Below are 21,199 nucleotides of genomic sequence, written 5' to 3'. Positions count from 1 at the left end.
ATATTCCACTTGCCCTTAAAGTGTTTGGCTCTTTCTTATTCGAGAAAGACATCAATGAATGGGAATTTGAGCTGCTTAGACTCGAAGCATCACAAGAAAATTGGATATCAGTAGTTTCTAGTTACATCGGAGGGGACTTTTATCGAAGACAGCCAACCATATTAGATCGATACATTGGAGAAAAAGACGATGAGGGAGATGAGTTTCCTTCGTATTGCTTCGCTCTTGGGCTTGGCTGATCAAAAAGGTGAAATCACGTCCCAACTTAAACTGAAAACTATTTGCTTATATGTACTTATCTTACTTGCTCAAAGATAGGTCATGCATCGCTTTATAAAAAGTAATAGAACAACTTCTTTTGTTTTACCTTGTGTATCAAAATAGCTTCTTTTTATTGTTTTTTTTTCCCACTCTTGAGCAAATTGTTTCTACCTATGTAAAACTAAAACGCCACAGTAATGAATGTCATATATTTCACTTTTATGTCAAATTTTGAGTTTCATATGGAGAAAAAGTATACTTATAATCATCACTATCATCAAACCCATCACTACCATCTTTCCCTTGTCTCATCATCTCTCTCACTTCTTCAATCCTCTCTAACATTCCCTTCACAGCCAGCTCAAACGCATCTTCATTCCCTTCTGATCCATACTTGGGATCAGCGTAGACCACCCTCGGTATCAACTTTATCACTTCTTCTCTCAAACTCACCACTCTCTCCTCTGGAATCTCAATCAACCTCTCCTTGATTTTGATATTCCACTCCTTCACATCCCTAACCGGTAGATAAACAGAGTAAGTCGTGTGGTTCTTAGGCAAATGCCACTTGTATTGAGCGTAAGCTGTCCCCGGATGGAAGAACACCGGGATGCAGCCAGCCAATATCGAATCAAACATGGATCTTCTCGTGTAAGAATCTCCCGGTGGCTGAAGACAAAACACCGAGTTCCTGAAAACCTTCATCACATTGACAGGGTTGTCACAGTTCGTTTTCCCATAGTTACAGTCTAGCAAGTAACATTGATCCCCTGACTCCAAACACTCATCAATGATCTTCCCTCGAACCGAGTCTTTATACTCAGGCCTTGGAGCGCCCGCAAACGCGAACAGATACTCCCGTTTCCGAGACCTCATTAGCTCTTGCCACTGCGAAACTTCATCCACTGATCTAGGATGGAAACAGGTCGGATAAGGAATAGCGTAATCGTTCTTCCAAGAACTCGATTCAATAGACAGCATCGACATGTTTCTTGATTCAGGTAAGAACCTAAGCTTGCTTCCCCAGTCAGACTCGTTATCAGTCTGTCTCCTAAAATCCCAAGCAATCCTTCCTGAAACCAAGAAATGGTCTCTACCAGACATACGTCCCCACTCTTTCTGTACCACAAGCCAATTCATCAGCTCATGAGACGAAGTGTCTCTAACAGAAATGTTGAAACCCCAAAGGTACCTACTCATATCAAGACCTGCGTAAAAGGGCACGAAGACCGCAGAGGCTAGAGACGAATCATTCGTCAAGCATCTGTAATTCATCATCTTGTTGTGAAAAATCACCTCGAGCATAAACTGATTCGTCGTGGACCAACTTTGTTTCAACAACACATCCTCGTAGCTCTTAATCACAGGACCGAAACCGTAGTTTTCGATGTAAGGACAAATGTCTTTCTCGGTTCCTCTAGTAATCAGATAGCAGTTATCAAGCAATTCGGAATTGAATCTATAAGGAAGATTATGGACATAGATGTACCGACCGGAGCAAGAAGAAGAAACAGGAGATGGGTCGTCGGGTAATCGAGAAAAGTTGTCATCTTTCGTGAATTCAGAGGAGATTGAGTTCTGGGTAACGTCGGGGATTGAGAAAACGGTTTCGTCTGTGTCGGTGAAGAGAGCAGAGTAGTCGAAACAGAGGAGGACGAAACAGAGGAGAAAGAAGAGTGGAACAATGAACCAGACATGGTTATGGTTGTTGTTGCTACGGAACTTGCCCGTCGCGATGGAGATGGGTTTCTCCATCTGAGAATAGTTCTTGGGTCGCATCAAATTAGGTAGAGGAAAAAAATAAAAAAGAATGTGTGAAGATTTGTTGAGAAGTTAACGGAGATGATAGTGTGTGTGACCATGAATTTGGGGAGAAGAGAAGGAGTATGAGAGTTAAGAGTGACACATGGATGTGTCGAGGTACTAATAAAAGTGACGGTTTCGTTGTCGGCAAATGAAGTTTAAGGGGAGATTCAGTTTCACATGCTTCAGTCAATAAAGACCTTCTCTTTTCTCTCTCGGCTCCACCTAATAATAGTATTCTCTATTAATGGTATTTTAAATTTTAAAATATAAATTGTTAAGTATGTTTAACTAATTGCAAATTTGTATATTAGTGGGTTTCATTGTATAAAGCTAAAAATAGATATGGAAATTTTTTATAAAGAAAATGTGCAAATAATTTTTGTAGATTTTAGTATCAAACCTTATAATAACAAAAAGGTGCAAATATGATTGAATCAATTATTGAAAAATATGTGTTGAACAAATTCACATAATGAAGTAGCTTTTTTGATTGAGAATTTTTAATTTATTTACACTTCGACAAAAGAGGAGAGAGGGGGAGAAAGTTAAATATAAGATATTTAAAGCACTTTTGCAAGGAGAAGAAACTGATCTTTAAAATGAGTAATTTCTGAATCATTTTCATATTTAAATCTTAGGCTTTCAATAGTTACTCTCTACACTCTATACTAGATAATCCGTACTAACATTTTAGTATAAAGTGGAATGGCTGTAGTATGGAGTAAATATTGGTATGCACAACACCATACAATAGTATGCAAAACACCATACTATTATGCTTTGAATGGTTGCATAGTATGCTTCAGACCGGACTAAAATTGGACTAGTCCGCACTTAAGTTACCATTCACCATTGCGTACCAATATGCAACAATGCATACTAAAAATCTTCATACTAGTACGCATTTCAGCATACAACTCCATACCATTGTAAATTCACTGTTGGTCTGCATTTTTTATTCCAATCCTCAAGAGCTTCATACCATTATAAACTCCAAATTAGTTTGCTCCATACTACAGTCTAATATAATGCATACCAAAATATTGGTATGCATAGTCCGATCTACACCATACTGTACAACTATTCAAAATCAGACCATAGTATGGAGTGGTGTGTACAAAAGATTAAGGCTTTGAATGGTTGCTCCATATACTCCATACTAGATAGTGCGTACTAACATTTTAGTATGGAGTGGAATGAACTGTAGTATGGAGTAAACATTAGTATGCACAACACCATACAACATATGTATAACACTATACTATTATGAAAGGTAAAAATCAGACCATAGTATGGAGTGGTGTGTACAAAGGATTAATGTTATTTTAATAATATTTTATCCTAATTAATAATAATTATTACAAGATGTATTTAGAATTATAAATCAAAATTTATTATTTTTCAATTATCCCATAACATAGAGTTCAAAAAAAAAATAGCTTTCTAATATTATAATTATAAGTCAAAAGCTATTATTTTGATTCTCCCATAATAATATTATTTCGATTATTGAGATAAATGGTTCATTCAAAAAAAAATTAAATTTCTAAGATTGAAATGGGCTCCAGTATTTTTTTTGGGAATTTTATTTTGTGAATTTTTAATACTTATGAATGATCATATGTATACACATTTTTCAAAAGTACAAAGAAACACAAATTTAACCAATGAGAACAAAGAACTTGGATCCAACTAGTTAAGAATCATGTTTTAATCCAACTTTCACTTTTGGTATGGAGTTGGTATGGAGGTTTTAAGGAGTAAACTGAAAAAATCGGACTAATAGTACAATTTCATAGTACGCAGTTTCTTTTTCAATTGCAGACCATTATGGAGTAGTGCATACTAGTTTAGAATTGTGAATGGTGAATTTACTACGGATTGGTCCAACTTTAGTACGGTCCGGAGGAGACTAGACAACCATTCACAGACTAAAATTATTTTAATAATATTTTTATCATAATTAATAATAATTATTACAAGATGTATTAGTTTCTGTGAACCAATTGACATACTGTATGAGGGGTGTATTCAAACCATGATTTTGGAGAATTTGATGGGATTTAGTAAATTTAGAATTTTGATAGGTTTTAGGGAAGTTCATATGATTTTCTGTAAAATTCTTTCAAATCCCACCTAAAACTATGAGATTTGGATTTCTTTATTTTTAACTAAACAAATCCTCCAAAATCCTCTAGAATCCTAAAAATTATTAAAATCCTAATCCACAAAACTGTTTTGAATAACAGTGGATTTTAAAGTAGATTTTTAAATCATCAGTTCAATATCAGTGAATTTTAATAGATTTTAAAGTAGATTTTAAATCATCAGTTCAATAACAGTGGATTTTAATAGACTTTTTAAAATCCATGATTGAATAACATAGAATTTGTAAATTTCACACAAATCACTTAAAATGCCAAGTTGAATACATCCCCTATATCTAATAGAGATCAGATGAGTATGTAAACTGAACAAAAGGGAACTAATAAAAAGAAAAATAAAATAAAAAAATTGATGATATTTAAAAGCATAGTTTTACACATAGTTTTACAAGAAAAAAAAACTGATTTTAAGAGTGATAAAAGTATTTTTTAAGTGTTAATATATATATATATACTATACTCTATACTAGTACTAAATAAAAACATTTGATGACAAAAAAAAAAAAAAAGACATTTATAAGAAACGAAAGGGATATCAAATTTTTTAATATTTTTTTCAGTCTCATAATTATTATTTCTATGTCCTTTCAAGAATCAAGATCCGTATATTAGGAAACAATACATTAATGTTTAACATTGGTTAGCGATATGATGATCATATGAAAAGTAGCAGTTGATTCTCTATAGTTTTGAGTATTTTTGACATTTGATAAATTCAACGTAAGAGCCTAACTAAGAAGGGTGACTTTTAGATTTCAACCACCATTGATCTCGGCGAATTTTATGAAACTAATATGACCACCGACGAAATTTCAACTTTCCTAAAGTTTTCATTTGGTGATGTCATCGTGTATGGTTTTTAGTATGTTGAATTCTTGATACTATTATTGGTCTGTCAAGAAAATTTAAAGATTTTCATCTTCATATAGGTAATAATTTTAATGGTTTTGAAGAACTTCAAAGGTAAGATCCATAATAAGCTCTTCGTATTATTTGGTGTTAACTGCTCGGTCTCGGTGTTCTCGTTTTCTTCGGTTTAGCTTAAAGCTAGTCGAATTGAACCGAAAAAGTTTAAATTAATCGGTACAGTATTTAAAATTCGCCGATTTGAACCGAAACTTTTTTTAATCGATTTTGTTTCGATTTTTATCCATACTGGGCTAAGTTTTGAAAGGCCCAAACATATGGATCGAGCTTGGCCAAGTTAAACTGAAGTAGTTACCGATACTTGAGACCTGAAACCCTAACTGGAGTGGAGACAAAGTAGTAGATACAATCGCATTTGGTCGGAAGATTTTCTATTTCGCTCCGCTTTGGTCTAGTTAGGCAAGGTTACATGGATGATGAAGACGGAGAGATAAGTGTTGGTACGAAGCGATCAGGTGATAAAGTCGAGGAAGTAGATCGGCTGAGAAACTTACCAGATTGCTTGCTTTATGAGATTCTCTTGAAAGTTCCCACGAAGGATGTGGTTAAGTGTAGTGTGTTATCCCGCCGATGGAGAAACATCTGGAGATATGTACCTGGCTTGGACTTGGAGTGTCGTGATTTCATGTTGATTGAGTGTGATGATTCCTCCGATTTCAACGCTTTGTTGGGTTTCGTTTATAGGTTTCTGGGTTTCAACAGTAAGTCGTGCTTACAAAAGTTTAGGTTAACGGTTAGTTGGAAAGATGATGTCGAGTTTGATAGTCATATCACCCAGTGGATCAACACTGTTGTTGAGCGGAAAGTTCAACATCTCCATATCCTGAACAAAATTTTGGGGATATATGATGATGAGGACCATGAGGTCATTGAGGTGATGATACCCCGAACAGTTTACTCGTGTGAGAGCTTGGTATCTTTAACTCTCTGTGACTTGTACTTGCTTAAGCCCCCCGAGCTTGTGTCTTTACCTTCTCTCAAAGTTATCGTTCTAGATGCAGTTATGTTTGACAACGATTTGGTTTTCGAAATGCTGATCTCAGGCTCCCCTGTCCTTGAAAGCTTAACTGTAAACAACGTCAATTTAGAAAATCTTAAAGTGTGTTCTCCGTCTCTATTGACCTTCACTTATGTTGTGGAAGAGGGTTTTACGACAGTTGTAATTGATTCTCCTATGCTTGAGTATCTGAGGCTCAGTGATCAGGGAACTGAAAGTTTCTTAATAGAAAATCATGGTTCCCTTGTTAAGGCTGATATCGATACTGCGTTTGGCTTCTTTATCGAAGATGAGTTCGATCCAGATGATCTACCAAAGAGACATAGGATTCGTAATTTTCTTGTCGGGATATCTTGTGTTATAGATATGATCATCTCTTCGAGTACTCTTGAGGTAACCGTCGATGCTGAATTTACTATTTGGATGCTTTACTTTATCCTATAAGTTCTTAAAATCTCTTCTTCTTTTTTTTACCTTCTAACAGGTCATATATGACTACTCAAGATGTGAAAAACTACCCTTATTCCGTAATATATCTTTCTTGCGAGTCGAATTCACCGACGACAGGTGGGAAATGTTGCCAATCTTTCTTGAGAGCTTCACGAATCTAAAATCTCTTGTCTTGGTTAGGACTTTTGCTGAATCATAAACTTCTTTCCTCACTATATGAATGGAATTGTTAAAAGTAAGACATTATATCAACTTGTTTCTTCGTACTTGCAGGAATTTTGTACTTGTCCAGACGAGGAGGGAGTTGGTATCTTACCAGGACCTCGTAGGTTTCTAACATCTCTCGAGTATGTTAAGATTGTGAAGCCGGACTCAGAGGATGAGGAGGAGGAGGCGACAGAGATAATAAACCTGGAACTAATGAGTTACTTTCTAGAGAACTCAGCAATCCTCAAGAAACTCACACTATGCTTAGGTAACTTGAGACGTAAGGAAGAATCTGTCATCCTTAGGAAACTCCTTACTATTCCAAGACTCTCTACCGCATGCCAAGTTTTGTCCTCTGATCCTCACAAAGTCTTTATTCCGGTGATGAACTGCGTACAAGGTTGTCTTTTGAGTACTAAGTTATCGTGAACTCTATGTTCTTTTTTTTTTTTTTTTTTTAACTTGAAATTGAGAAATTGTATAAATTAGTAAGAAGAATCGTATGTTTGGTATTTTGTTACGTATGACTATTATTCTATTAATGCTTTCTAGTCAACAAAATCCTCATAGAACTCACTCTATGATTGGATGATTATAGAAAGCGAAAAGAATCTGACAATCTGTCACCCTAATGGAACTAAGGGCATCCACAATGGGTGAATGATGGTTATATTTTTGGGACTCTTAAAATTTTTAATTAATATATTTTGTATTTTTGGTTGAATAAGAATTTTTGGAATTTTAATTAAAATGTTCCCCTCCAATGGTGGGTTTTAATATTGAGTCTCTTAATTTGAATTTTTTTTTTTGAAAATAAATAAATTAAAGTACAATATGAAATTATTGCATATTCAGAAGAATGTTTATAAAATTATTGCATTTCATACAATTTTAAATATAGAAAGTATTAAAACATAATAAAATAGAAATACAATTCATAAAAAGTGAAAATGATCTTTCATGTTTTCTCATGTTGCGCCTACGAAAAACAATACCACAATCAAAATCAAAATCCTTTCTTTCATATTCAAAACTCAAGAGAGTGAGAGAGACAAAACCTTAAGCTGATTTCTTCTGTTCTGAAACCATAACTTGATTTGTATAGGAGCCAAACCCAATTCTCTGCTAAGTTGATTCCTCTGCTTCTCATCAGGACTTGAGCCACTGATAGCAAGACTTGATTCCTCTGCTTCTAAGACTTTTATGTTAGTATGTTTGGGTTTGGCTTAAACTGATACCCAAAAAAAAGAGAAAAAATGTTTGGCTTAAATTAGTAATTGGTTTTGAAAAATGTTTTTGCTAGATAATCATAATTCAGACTTGAGTAGGAAATACGAATAGATACCAAAAGAAGAAAAAGAAAAATCAGTTCTTTAAGATTCAAACTGAACCAAAATGATAAGATTCTTGCAAGGCTCAATGAGTAAAATTTCTAGAAACTCCTCTTGTTTAGTGTTAAAGAAATCAATTTGAGATAAATAAATTTATATATTTATCGATATATTAATTTATCGAATATTATTTTACAGAAAAATATACTTGTATTTATAATTTCTCATTATATGAATAATTTCTTTCATGAATTACTAAATTTTAAAAATCATCTTTGAGTAGAGTGAGAAGTCTACTAGTTTAAATTTAGTTCCTTAAATGACAGTCTCTAAAATTTTTGAGATGATTAGTTTTTTTTTAATTCCAAAACAATTTGTTTACACAACAAGTTACACAGTTAAAATTAGAGTTCAAGACTAAGTATTGCGGTAATTTTTTTTTTGTCAAACGTATTGCAGTAATTATAAATCACTAATTAGGATAATATAGTAATTCACCTAGAAAATATTACTTTTCAAAAAAAAAAGTGAATAAATATACAAAATTCAATAATATTTTTTTTTTCTTCCAAATATCTCACTAATCAAAATTATAAATATTTTTTGTTGTTATTTTCAGTAAATTACCATTGAAACTTTAAATTTGTGTCAGCTTTGGACGATTTATAGTTTTTTGTTTCTTTTGGACAAAAGTGAGTTGAGAATTATCATTTTTTACCTGGGGCATTTGTAGTTATTTTAGGTATATTTAGTAGGCTTAGACAAAATACCCGAACCCGAAAATCCGACCCAAATCCGATCTGAATCCATATCCGAATTTTTAAAATACCCGAATGGATCTAGGATTTATTGGGATCCAAATCCGATGGGTGTTTACCCGAATCCGACCCGAATACTTAAAAAACCCAACTGGGTCTAGAACCCCTTTACCGAAATATCTGAAAATCTGAAATACCTGATCCGAACCTGAACGGGTACCCAAATGCGCAAGGCTAATTTTTGGGTTTAAAAATTGTAGTTTTAAAGATATTTTAGGTAATATTACTCAAAAAAAAAGAAAAAAAGAAGTTAATTCATTTATTTACGTCTAAGGATCACTTTCTCTCTCTCTCGGGCATCACCATCTCTCGTTGCTGTTTCCTGATTAGATTCAACAATGAACGGCGCATTAGGTAACTCCTCCGCATCCGTGAGCGGGGGAGAAGGAGTTGGAGGACCTGCTCCCTTCTTGGTGAAGACCTACGAGATGGTAGATGATTCGTCTACGGACCAGATTGTATCGTGGAGCGCTAACAACAACAGCTTCATCGTTTGGAACCATGCGGAGTTTTCACGCCTTCTTCTTCCAACTTACTTCAAGCACAATAACTTCTCTTCTTTCATCCGTCAGCTCAATACCTATGTTAGTCTTTTTTTTTCCTCTCTCGAATTGACCTAATTTTTGTTGCGCATCGTTTAATTGAAGTTGGGATGTTCAAAATTCGAATTGAGGGTTTTGGAATTATTAGAATGCGTCTAGGATTTTGTGTGAGTTATAGATTGGATTATGGAATTGAGTTTACGGATTAGCAAGAAGATGAAATGTAGCTTAAGTTGAAGGCTTTGTATGTAGCAAGCTAAGAATCTATTAATTGGAATTTTAGAACGCATCTAGGGCTGTGTGATTATAGATTGAATTGTAGAAATGGGTGAATTTATAGGAATTTTATCACCTCCAAGCTCCAATGTTGTCATTGCATCTTAGATGTTTTACCTCTGCCTAAGATATTCATCACGAAGATGAAGTGTAGCTTTAAATTGAAGGCTTTGTATGGACTTTAAGATCAGTTACATTGTTAGCATTCGGATTTTATCTCCTCCAGTGTCATCATGTGATTGGAACTTAGGGACTGTGTTATGGACTTTAAAAGCAGTTACATTGTTAGCATTCAGATTTTATCTCCTCCAGTGTCATCATTTGATTGGAACTTAGGGACTGTTTTAATATTCCTCTTTCTCTGCTTTAGGTTTCTATTAACGGTGAATGTTCTTGTGATTTTGGTTGGTTACAGGGGTTCCGGAAGATTGATCCAGAGAGGTGGGAATTTTTGAATGATGATTTTATTAAGGATAAGAAGCATCTTCTCAAGAATATACATAGAAGGAAACCTATACACAGCCACAGTCATCCACCTACTGCGTCGGCAGATCAAGAAAGAGCAGCGTTGCAAGATCAAATGGACAAGCTTTCACGTGAAAAGGCTGCTATCGAAGCTAAGCTTTTGAAGTTCAAACAACAGAAGGCTGTAGCGAAGCATCAGTTTGAAGAAATGACTGAGCATGTTGATGATATGGAGAAGAGGCAGAAGAAGCTGCTGAATTTCTTGGAAACGGCTATTCGGAATCCTACTTTTGTTAAGAATTTTGGTCGTAAAGTTGAGCAATTGGATATTTCTGCTTACAACAAAAAGCGAAGGCTCCCTCAAGTTGAGCAATCAAAGCCTCCTTCAGAAGATTCTCATCTGGATAATAGCAGTGGTAGCTCGAGACCCGAGTCTGGAAATATTTTCCATCAAAATTTCTCGAATAAATTGCGGCTAGAGCTTTCTCCAGCTATTTCAGATATGAACATGGTTTCACACAGTATACAAAGTTCCAATGAAGAAGGAGGGAGTCCCAAGGGAATACTGTCAGGAAGTGATCCAAAAACTACACTAACCAGAAGAGAAGGCCCACCATTTTCACCTGAAGCACTAGAGCTTGCGGATACCGGGACATGCCCGAGGAGAGTACTTTTAAATGACAATACAAGAGTGGAGACCTTACAGCAGAGGCTAAATTCTTCAGAGGAGACCGATGGTAGCTTTTCATGTCATTTAAATCTGACACTGGCTTCTGCTCCATTACCGGACAAGACAGCTTCACAGATAGCTAAGGCAACTCATAAAAGTCAGGAAATTGGAAGATGTACTGAGTTAAACTTTAAATCAATAGAAACAAATGCAAGTGAGAAAAACCGGGGAAGACAACAAGAGGTTGCTAGCCAAGCAAAAGCAGCTCCTCCAGCAAGAGTGAATGATGTATTCTGGGAACAGTTCCTAACAGAAAGGCCGGGGTCTTCAGAGAATGAGGAGGCAAGTTCGACTTATAGAGGAAACCCATACGAAGAGCAAGAGGACAAAAGAAACGGGAATATAATCTCACGTAATACAAATCATACTAAGCAGCTCACCTTATAAAGTAATTAACCGGTAATACATCCTTAAACCTACTTGTTATCTTGAGACTGCTTGGTGATAAACATGTTAGCCTTCTCGATACTTGCATGATGTTTGGCAACAATTTGGTTGTCTAAGCTAGACTTTGTCGACAATTCTTGTTAAAGAGAACATATGCAGTACCTGTCAAATTTTCCTATTTTGCTTGGAAATCATTCTGCATTGATTAGGAATATATAACGCATGCTAATGTTAACTTGGTTTTGTCAGTAAAGTTTGTTTAAGTTGTCATCGGTTTATGCCAATATATATAATGCTGAAAAATTATCCATTTGTCTTTATGGTTTTCAGGTTACATGAACGAGTATGGTCTTTGGTTTTTGGCACATGTATTGGCTGAGTAAGTAATGAAACGATGGACTGCTGCTATAGCGTCCAAAGCGTAAGTAGCATTCCTTGGTGTAAACACTTGTTATTATTTTATTTTCTACACATGTAATTTGACTGTAAATTAAGTGCATAGGATTCAAATTGAACAAACATTATTCTTACGTCTTCAATTGAACAAGCATTATTCTTACCTTAGAACCGTCGAAGGTAACATCCGCTGAAATGTGTTTCTAATTCTTTTTCTGTTTGGTGTATGTATGTATGTTCTCGAAAGCGTTTTCTTTTATTGGCAACTTGTTGTATTGGGTATCAAAATTTATTTTCTCGAAAGTTTGATACGCATTTTATATCTCTGAGTATCCCGGTTCATGCATTTTCGAATCCCACGAGTTACATATAATCAATGGAACTGGGTGGATGCGGACTTGGTCGCCCCGGGCTTCATTTTCTTAAAAGTATATATGGGGATGCTATTCAAATGTGACGATAGTTTTTTTTTTTTTTTTTTGTCAAGCATGTGACGATAGTTCAAAGATTGGAAATCAAGAAGGAGAAGAACCACCTCGAAGATTCTGAGATTTTGATGATTCGAGAGAAAGTAATACTTTATTTGTTCTTGATTGATTTCCCCAATTGTAAAAACTTAACAGTTACCAACGACAAACCAACTAATTGTACCATAACCGAAATAAAAGGTTTATAAGTAATTAAACCACATACCTAAACCGGGTTTTTTAGATTTTCCTGTAACAGTGTCGTTTCTTATTTTACACTTGAACGGCGTCGTATTAGCTTCTCTCACTCTCCCCCAGGTTTCGTCGTTTCTCACTGAAGAAGAAGAACCCTAAAAGCGTTTTTCTTCAATCGTCGGTCGGCTCTGGGGTTTATCGAAGTCGACATCTGTTTCTGACTCCGCCGTTTCAGAGTTAGTGCTTCCTTCTCTCTCTGTCCAACTCGCCACTTCATTTTTCTGGGTTTCTGACGAATTCCAAATAAAGCTCTAACCTTTTAAATACATAACTAATTTAAGTATTTGAGAATTTTGATATCTTCGAAGTTTTGATTTAGGTAGTGTTATATTCCCCTTGGTTTGATTTTATTGATGATAATCTTTTCCTTTAACTTTTTTTTTGTGGCGTTAATCTCTTTACGTTTACCCTCTAGTGATTTGATTGATTTGCTGTGTTCTTGTACATGATTTATTGAAATTGAGTTTTTTCCTATAAGCAGAGACGTCTCAAGTTTTAAACCTCAAACCCTTTTAAGTGTCAAGTGTGAACAAATGTATCGTTGCAATCAAAATCTCTGTTTGAGCATATGCCTAGTTGCAGTATAGAATAGTGTTTTCAACTCTTGAAATTTCTTAATTCGTGTCATTTTTATTCATGGTTTTTGATGACTACATAATGAAAATGCAGATGGCTAGATGGGATCAGATCTTCTCCTTACCTGTACAAAACCCTGCTTTGCCAGAATTTTGTTCTGCTGATCTTGTTTGGTCAAAGGTTGAAGGTTACCGTGACAATATAGATAGGTTAGCTCTCATCCCGTATACTAGGGTGGATGATTTTGTAAGAGGTGAATCCTTGAATACGGATTGTCCTACGAGTTTTCATGTTGAAGCTAGAAGAAGGAAAGCCAAAGGGAAAAAATATAAGCCAAAGGTTGATGGCATCCTGGAGTATATTCTGTAAGTTACACATTTGTTTTGTATTGGTCACAGCAAGTTAGATCATCTATATGGTTATTTATCGAGTCTACTATCACATCGTCGTTACTTTGTTACTTTATGTTTCGTTTTCTGCATACTTTGTGGTCATCTTTTTCTACTAAAGGGGAAAAGAATTTATATTTTGTTTGTTTCGTGTATGTTTCTGTGTTCCTTTTAATTGTCTCATTCTCTTTTCCTTTATATTTCCCAAGCTTTCTGTATCCATTTTGTTGTTGCACCATATCTGGATAGTCTAAATACTATGATCCTAAATTATTCTCATTGTAGGCCGTATCTGGCTAGCTATTTGGATTTAGATTGTTCATACTACAAAAATTGCCGAGCTATTTAGTTGTCCTCCGCATGCATCTTGTATTGTTAGTCAGTGTGGATTATAATCGTTGGTTATAATTTAGTGTTTTTGTGTGAGTAGGTATTGGTGTTCCTTTGGACCGGATGACAATAGGACAGGCGGAGCTGTACGGCCAAGTAGGAGCACATATGTTGCAAAAAAGAACAATGCAGGCCGACCCAATTCTAAGAGAGGTTGTAGGTGTCACTTCATTGTGAAACGCTTAATGGCAGAACCAACAGTGGCTTTAGTAATTTATAATAATGACAAGCATGTAGATGAAAAAGGGTTGCCCTGCCACGGTCCACAAGACAAAAAAGCGGCCGGAACAAGAGCTATGTTTGCTCCATATATATCCGAAGACCTTAGACTACGTGTATTATCTTTGCTCTATGTGGGTGTCTCTGTGGAGACCATAATGCAAAGGCATAATGAATCAGTCGAAAAACAAGGTGGTCCAAGTAACCGAGATGATTTGTTAACTCATAGATATGTTCGAAGACTTGAGAGGAGTATCCGACGTTCAACATATGAGCTCAATGAGGATGATGATGTCAGCATCAGCATGTGGGTTGAAAGTCATCAAAGTCATGTGTTTTTCTTTGAAGGAATCTCTGATACAGACCCTTTTTCCTTGGGTATCCAAACTGAGTGGCAGTTGCAACAAATGATTCGTTTTGGAAACTGTAGACTTTTGGCTTCAGACTCGAGGTTTGGAACAAATAAACTAAAGGTCAGTTTCTTACAGTTTGAATCAGTAGCTAAATTTGGTATTTATATTATCAGGATGATTCTCAGATCTATGTGTTGCGTTTATTTTCAGTATCCTATCCATAGTCTTGTTGTATTCGACTCTGAGAATAAGGCTATTCCAGTTGCTTGGATAATTGCACCACGGTTTTCCAGTGGAGATGCATATAGATGGATGAGAGCACTTTGTAACCGAGTCTATGCCAAGGATCCCTCCTGGAAGGTGGCTGGGTTCATAGTTGATGATCCTTTTGCTGACATAACAACGATCAGGTTGGTTGCTTCAAAGACCACTTTTTCATTTAAACATATTTTGCATGTTCCTTCCTTCAGTAAAACTGGTAGAGTTTACCACAGCAAAGCAATTGGCTTTGAATGCAGTTAACTTTAAGTACATAAGCAAATATCGACATATTGAATGAAGCTGCCTTTGGTAATTTCAATATTGGAGCTCTATGTAGCATTATTTGGACAAATTTTCTTGAATGTTACAACCATAAGTCTTGAATACTTGGTTGGACTGGCTAGGTGCAGCTTGACATATTTAGATTATAGGGTTCATCACTTCATCAACAGATACTGAACCATATTGTTCTCGTTTGTTAATAAGAAATTTGGTGTAAGCATATATTTCAGACAAGGAACCAAATTCAACCCTCTATAATATATATATTGAATGATATTGCTTGTGATGTTCTTAGGGATGTATTTCAATGCCCGGTCTTGCTTTCCTTTTGGCGTGTTCGCCATGCATGGCATAAGAACATATTCAAGAGATGTCCAGAAACAGAGACACGCGTTGAGATTTCAAGACATCTTGGGGAGGCTGTAGATAAAATCTGTAGAAGACAAGGAACAGCCACATTGTTTAACAGTTTTGTGGAGGATTTTGTTGGTAGTCCAGAATTTGTGGAGTACTTCAGAGCTGTTTGGTCTCCCAGAATAGGTTATTTTCCGATTCTATCTTTTCATTCCTGTTAACACTCTATCTGCATGGTCATCTAAAATATATTGGTTGGTCTAAAGGTTCATGCACCCTAAGTATCATCAAGTGTATACATGTAATTCTACATTGGTACTTTGCCACTCTACCAGAAATTATTGCAGAGCTTTGACAATATCCCTTGAGAATGACTTTTTTCCCTCTAATATCATAGGAGCTTGGACAAGTGCGTTACAATCTCTTCCCTTGGCAAGCCAAGAGACCTGTGCAGCGATGGAGCTTTACCACTATCAGCTGAAGTGCAGGCTTTTGAATGAGAGGGACTCTGAAGCTTATCAACGTGCTGATTGGTTGGTCGATAAGTTAGGGACAAAAGTACATTCTTACTTCTGGCTTGATGAATATTCTGGAAAAGATAATTTTGCCAGGTACTGGAAAGAGGAATGGGTGAGCGGTTTGACTTCCTTCCGCAAAGCATTGAGTATACCAGATTCTGATGTTGTTATGTCTGGTATGTCTGCAAAAATAAGAGATGAGTGTGAAGGCAACGAAATTCATGTTGTGTGGAATCCAGGGTCACAGTTTGGGGTTTGCAGTTGCAGCTGGGCAGAAAAGGGATACATATGTAAGCACATGATCAAACTTACACAACAGTGTCTTGGAAACAGAGCTTCTAGGCAGTCCGCGAGCCTTCTACAGTATTATCAGACCTTGATTAATCTTCTACACTGCCCACCTCGCGATTCCTTGTTTCGTGATTATGCAGTTTCTTTGGCCGTCTCTGTGGAAAAGCAAATAAACGCACCCGTCAATCTGCAAAAGAGCTATGCTAACGAAGGTAACTTGCAGAAAGAAACTGCTTTCAGTGAACCATCTAATGGAAAATCTCTTGATGAGTATGATTTGCTAGATACACACGAGGGTCAAGGCGAAGTTACTACTGATTTAGATGGTGAGTTGAGTAAATTGCCAATGAGTTGTCTGAGGGCCTGCTCAGAAAATGCAGAAGTCGTTATTTTGGGTTCTGAAATGGAACTCGAACCTTCACCATGTTCAACCAAAGTTGCTACAGAGAATGTTACCTCGACTAGCTGAATGAGGCAGACAACATGAACGAGAATTGTGAAAGAGGTGCGAAAAGGTTGAAAATTTGGGCACCCGAGCAAGGGAGTGTATGAATGATAGTAACTGAGCCGAGCCAAGAACTTAGCAAGTGTTTTCAAGATTTTAGTGAGCAATCGAATGTTGAGCAGACACAAACTGAGACGCAACATTTACCGGGTCTTTGGAGACTTGAGTCACATCCACTTCCTATATATGATGAAGAGGCTCCTTCAAAGAGGAAAAGAATCCGTTGTGCTACAACGTCAATGAGTAAATTTAAGGACGCTTCTGAAATCAACAACAGTCTCAAGTAATACGGTTACGTGTCTTGTACTCAGCTCTGTTGAATAGATTATGAAAGCACCACAACCTCGCTCTGCTCCACTAAGTCTTTGTCAACTCTTCTTTGCCGGAGATGGGACTTATAGAAATGTAAATGGGATCATTATGATTTGTGTAACTGAGTAGGAAGATGAAATAATCGTATTCATCGTTGTTTTTGTCTCAAATTTTCGTGTGAAATTTATTTTATTAATATTTTTTTTTTGGGGCAAAATGAAATAAAATTAATATTAGTCTTTTTCAATGTACGTAAGTTCAAACTTCAAAGCCTAAGCATAAAAGACGATGATATGAAGAAAATTAACCAACCACATTTTTTGCTAGAACACTTTTTGCATCATATTTTCTACTATTTATTTATTGTATGACTATTATACTCTTACTAAAAGCAACAAAAAAATAAAAATATTTTGTCTCCTTTCTCATTCTTCTCTCTCTTCATTTCTTGTCTTTTCTCTTATATTCCTTCTCTTTTTTCCGATGTTTTTTATTAATTATTTAATATATCCAAAACTTTAGATCATAAACCATAATCATAAATTTAATTTTATAGCAATTTTAACAAATGTAGCCAAGTCTGAAGAATTTTTACTAGAAAACATGAAATTGAATAATTTTTGACTCCTTGTATTAGATTCTTTATAAATTTCCAAATTCATTGATGTTGTTTTTAATTGATAAAGAAAGATTTGAGAATTATATCACTGGTTTTTATGCTATAAACACTTGGAAAACCAGAAAGATTGAAACTCTCTAACTAAGTGTTAACTAGAATTGTCCACTTTTTTCTTTCTCTTTTTCTTTTCTTGTTTATTTCTTTCTCTCTTTGTAATCATTTTATTTAATTATTAGGACATATATTTTCAATTTTGTATTTATGAATCATTATAATTTTATTTTTTCTATATTTTAAATTCCATTTTACTATATTTAAAAATGAATAATTGTATTACATATTATCCAATTATATTTTAATATTTGTAAATTATTATGTGGATACTTATTTGTGGATACTTTTTGATGGATACTTATTTGTGGATACGTTTTTGTGAATATTTTTTTTTGTGGATACATAAGAATGCCTAATTAACATAATAATGCATTGCTTCCAATAAGAATGTTTCTCTAATGGTGTCCATTATGTATTGTTTATGTGGACAACATTCTTTACAAAATTGGTGTCCATTAATTTGTATGGAGCGAATTGTATTTGTATCTTAAAAACTAGGTTTGTATAATGAAAATTTGATGTCATCATGTGGATGAGGTGCTATGTATACTGATTAGTTGTACATTATCTATTTATATTTGAATAATTGTTCGCTATTATGTGGATGGTTAACATATCTAGACGAATACTTACTTTTGGATGATCAGAGAAAAATATATGAATACATAATTATCCAATTATAGTTGAATATTTGTTAATTGTTATGTGGATGCTAAAAATGTCTTCTTATGTTGAGACGTATTTGTGGATACTAATGTCTTATTTGTGGATACTTATTCTAAAATCAAATCCACATGGATGATGAGTTATACACGTCCACTGAAAACTACTTGTGTTTTGGTGAAACAATCGTTGTTAACTATCAAACAATTTTAACCTCATCATATCCCCTAAAAAACTAAGCATGAGAGTGTTCATTATATCTATCCTAAACCCTAAACCCTAAACCTCTAAACCCTAAACCCAAAACAAATATATCAAAGAAAGGGAGTAAGATAAACAAATAAAAATTAAGATAATTCACTACTCAAGATTATTCAAATACATATATCAAAGAAAGGGAGTAAGATAAAAAAATAAAAATTATTTGGAAATAGAGAGAGAGAGTTAGAGAGGGTGAAAAAAAAAGATAAATGAAAGAAAATAGAGTGAAAAATAAAAAATAAAAGAAAGATGTGTGTTGAGAAGTAATGTGTTTGGAGAGAAAGAGTTAGAGGGTAAGAAAGTAAAACACTATAAAAAAAGTGTGTGGTGGTGCAAAAGTGTGTTAGAATGCAAATTTTTATAGAAAAGTGTGTTAGAATGTAAATATTCCTATCTTTTTCAGATTTTGATTTCGACCCAACACTTTTTTTAATCTAATAAACGAAACCCCAGATTCACAGAGTGTTACAAAGATTGAAAAGAGATTATACAATTCGAACCAAAACAATTCAAATTTCACTAACAAATTAAAAGAACATATATATGGGTATACAGTTACATAACATAAAGATTCATAAAGATGGCTGGTGAATGAATGGTCAAGAGTCACGCCTGCAACGGTAATGCTTAGAGCAGCCTCTACTATAAGGATTAGACGGCGGAGGAAGACATTGTGTGGAGTAAGATTCGCCACGATTACCACCGTCGCAAGCAGGCTGGTTCCTCCTCAAAGCTCCATACGAAAGCTTCCGTGTTTGCTCCTCCGTCAGCCTCTGGCTTGACCAAGACTCCATAATCACCGTCACTTCCTCTGTCTCCACCACACGGCTGCACTCTGCCACCGATCCATTGCAAAGAGATGATGATGTTTTGGAGGTGACATGCACAAGAAGGCAGACGAAGAAGATGGTGATGGTCAAAAAGATCACAGAGGGTTTTGTCTCCATTTTATTAGAGACGCCAGAAAAATAGAAAAAAGAGAGAAGAAGAGAATGAATTGTGAAGACGAGTCTTTGGTTATATAATAATAAATAAGCATGGAATGCCACATTGAGACGATTTCCTCAGTGTAAAGATAAACTTAGTGGGAGCAGCACTAGGAGGGGCCGCACTTCACCTAACACACTGCTTTACTTATAATTGAGTACGAGTGTATATTAATGTCGCACCACTCTATGTTAATGTAAAACTTATACACTTCGGTTTTTGTTTTACTATAATGATTTTTTTATTTTTTGGTGGTAAAAAGTTTGGATCCGGATTCTTCTTATTGGAAAAGTACTTTTATTAGTAGAGCCAAAACAAAAGGTACTTATGATGACAAACAATGTATACCACCAAACGTTTTAGTAATTTAATAATCATAATTAATCAGTTTTTTTTTTTTTTTTTTTTTTTTTGTGAGAGGGTATTTCTTAATTATCTATTGAAATTCTCTGATTCCAAACTTGCTATTTAAGTTGATTTAAAATCTAAATGGTAAGTTTAAGAGTTTTATTTTAACTAGGTTTTGAACCCACGCTACGCGTAGGTATATTTGATATATTTTGATGAAAAATATATATGAATGATGACGGTAGTAAAATATTATCTTAAAATTTAAATTAGTATTAAGGAAAAAGTTAAATTTCATATACACAATTTTTTGAAATATAAAAATCAGTTGTGTTATAAAATCAAATATGATAACAAAAAAATTATGAATTTAACTAGACATCCAGGCGAGGCGAATTAAACTGATAACCTCACATATCCTAAACCTCACATATCCTAAACCTAGGGCTACGATTGAGGTTTACGTGGTAAATGAGCCTGAAAGCTTAAGAACACCTATGACTGAGAGTAACGAGTATATGAACAGGGAAAATCCTATTAGAGTCAAGCCTAGGCTTAGGGGCTTTGTGAATGTGAATGACAACGAGTTGTCCGTGACTTCTAGTAAATTTAACAGTCTTGTTGGGATAGATCAGCACATAAAAGCAGTGAACGCATTACTGCTTCATCTTGATTCGAAAGACGAATCAGTTGGACAAATCGGCATTTGGGATGTGAGAGGAGTCGGGAAAACCACACTTGTGAGATGTGTTTACGAACAGATATCGCTGCAGTTTCAAGATCACTGCTACGTCATGAATGATACCAGCAACTCTTCTCCAGGCGGTCGTGATTCAAAGTGTTTACTAGAGGAAATAACTATAGAGGTTGTAATAATTCTTGATTAATGATAATAAGTTACAGACATATTTATAGTACACAAGGAGACTAGGGTTACAATATTTACAATTAGATCCCTATACTTATATTCAAGAGGGAGTTTAACGACCCCAATCTTGAAACATGCTTGTTGGAAACGGGCTCGTGGTAATGGTTTCGTAAAAGTGTCGGCCAACTGATCATGAGTAGAGACATGTGAAACCCGTAACATGTTGGACTGAATCTGGTTTCGAACAAAATGATAATCAAGTGCAATATGTTTCATACGAGAGTGAAAGACAGGATTCACGCAAAGATAAGTGGCACCCACATTGACGCAATAGATAACAGGAGGAGCAGGAATATCAATCTTGAGTTCAGAGTACAAGGAACATAACCAACGAAGTTCAGCTGAAGTG

General features: G+C 35.2%; 3 protein-coding genes and 2 pseudogenes across 5 annotated transcripts; 3 read left to right on the top strand and 2 right to left on the bottom strand.

Moving 5' to 3' along the window:
• Positions 1–456: 456 nt before the first annotated feature.
• LOC104719061 (putative xyloglucan galactosyltransferase GT14) lies at positions 457–2,426 on the bottom strand. The gene has a single exon (XM_010436906.3). It carries the CDS (start codon positions 2,038–2,040, stop codon positions 481–483), a length of 1,560 nt encoding a protein of 519 aa, XP_010435208.1. The 5' UTR covers positions 2,041–2,426; the 3' UTR covers positions 457–480.
• Positions 2,427–4,837: 2,411 nt separating this feature from the next.
• Positions 4,838–7,359, top strand: LOC104720405 (FBD-associated F-box protein At4g13985-like). Its single transcript, XM_010438312.3, has 3 exons — positions 4,838–6,549; positions 6,641–6,781; positions 6,880–7,359. Exons 1-3 carry the CDS (start codon positions 5,569–5,571, stop codon positions 7,240–7,242), a joined length of 1,485 nt encoding a protein of 494 aa, XP_010436614.1. The 5' UTR covers positions 4,838–5,568; the 3' UTR covers positions 7,243–7,359.
• A 1,757-nt stretch (positions 7,360–9,116) lies between these two features.
• On the top strand, positions 9,117–11,924 carry LOC147936134 (heat stress transcription factor A-5-like). The gene is made up of 3 exons (XM_087469411.1): positions 9,117–9,546; positions 10,196–11,374; positions 11,693–11,924. The coding sequence occupies exons 1-2, from the start codon at positions 9,301–9,303 to the stop codon at positions 11,360–11,362; spliced, it is 1,413 nt and encodes a 470-aa protein (XP_087325537.1). The 5' UTR covers positions 9,117–9,300; the 3' UTR covers positions 11,363–11,374; positions 11,693–11,924.
• Positions 11,925–12,506: 582 nt separating this feature from the next.
• On the top strand, positions 12,507–16,834 carry LOC147936133 (uncharacterized; annotated as a pseudogene). Its single transcript, XR_015568641.1, has 6 exons — positions 12,507–12,656; positions 13,150–13,421; positions 13,876–14,527; positions 14,618–14,817; positions 15,246–15,490; positions 15,702–16,834. The product of XR_015568641.1 is annotated as an uncharacterized LOC147936133 (transcript).
• Positions 16,835–18,997: 2,163 nt separating this feature from the next.
• LOC147936132 (protein RALF-like 32 pseudogene) lies at positions 18,998–19,632 on the bottom strand (annotated as a pseudogene). The gene has a single exon (XR_015568034.1). The product of XR_015568034.1 is annotated as a protein RALF-like 32 pseudogene (transcript).
• Between the last annotated feature and the right edge of the window lie 1,567 nt (positions 19,633–21,199).

This window comes from Camelina sativa, chromosome 10, assembly GCF_030686135.1.
Source record: "Camelina sativa cultivar CO46 ecotype springtype chromosome 10, ASM3068613v1".
Taxonomy (NCBI): Eukaryota; Viridiplantae; Streptophyta; class Magnoliopsida; order Brassicales; family Brassicaceae; genus Camelina; species Camelina sativa.
Note: the sequence above shows the minus strand (reverse complement) of the source record. Positions and strands in the feature narration are given on the sequence as shown.

Coding starts and splice junctions, on each gene's coding strand:
- LOC104719061 (XM_010436906.3), bottom strand. CDS start 2,040: ATGCGACCCAAGAACTATTCTCAGATGGAGAAACCCATCTCCATCGCG.
- LOC104720405 (XM_010438312.3), top strand. CDS start 5,569: ATGGATGATGAAGACGGAGAGATAAGTGTTGGTACGAAGCGATCAGGT. Junction 6,550..6,640: donor TCTCTTCGAGTACTCTTGAG/GTAACCGTCGAT, acceptor ACCTTCTAACAG/GTCATATATGACTACTCAAG. Junction 6,782..6,879: donor ATCTAAAATCTCTTGTCTTG/GTTAGGACTTTT, acceptor TCGTACTTGCAG/GAATTTTGTACTTGTCCAGA.
- LOC147936134 (XM_087469411.1), top strand. CDS start 9,301: ATGAACGGCGCATTAGGTAACTCCTCCGCATCCGTGAGCGGGGGAGAA. Junction 9,547..10,195: donor TCCGTCAGCTCAATACCTAT/GTTAGTCTTTTT, acceptor GGTTGGTTACAG/GGGTTCCGGAAGATTGATCC.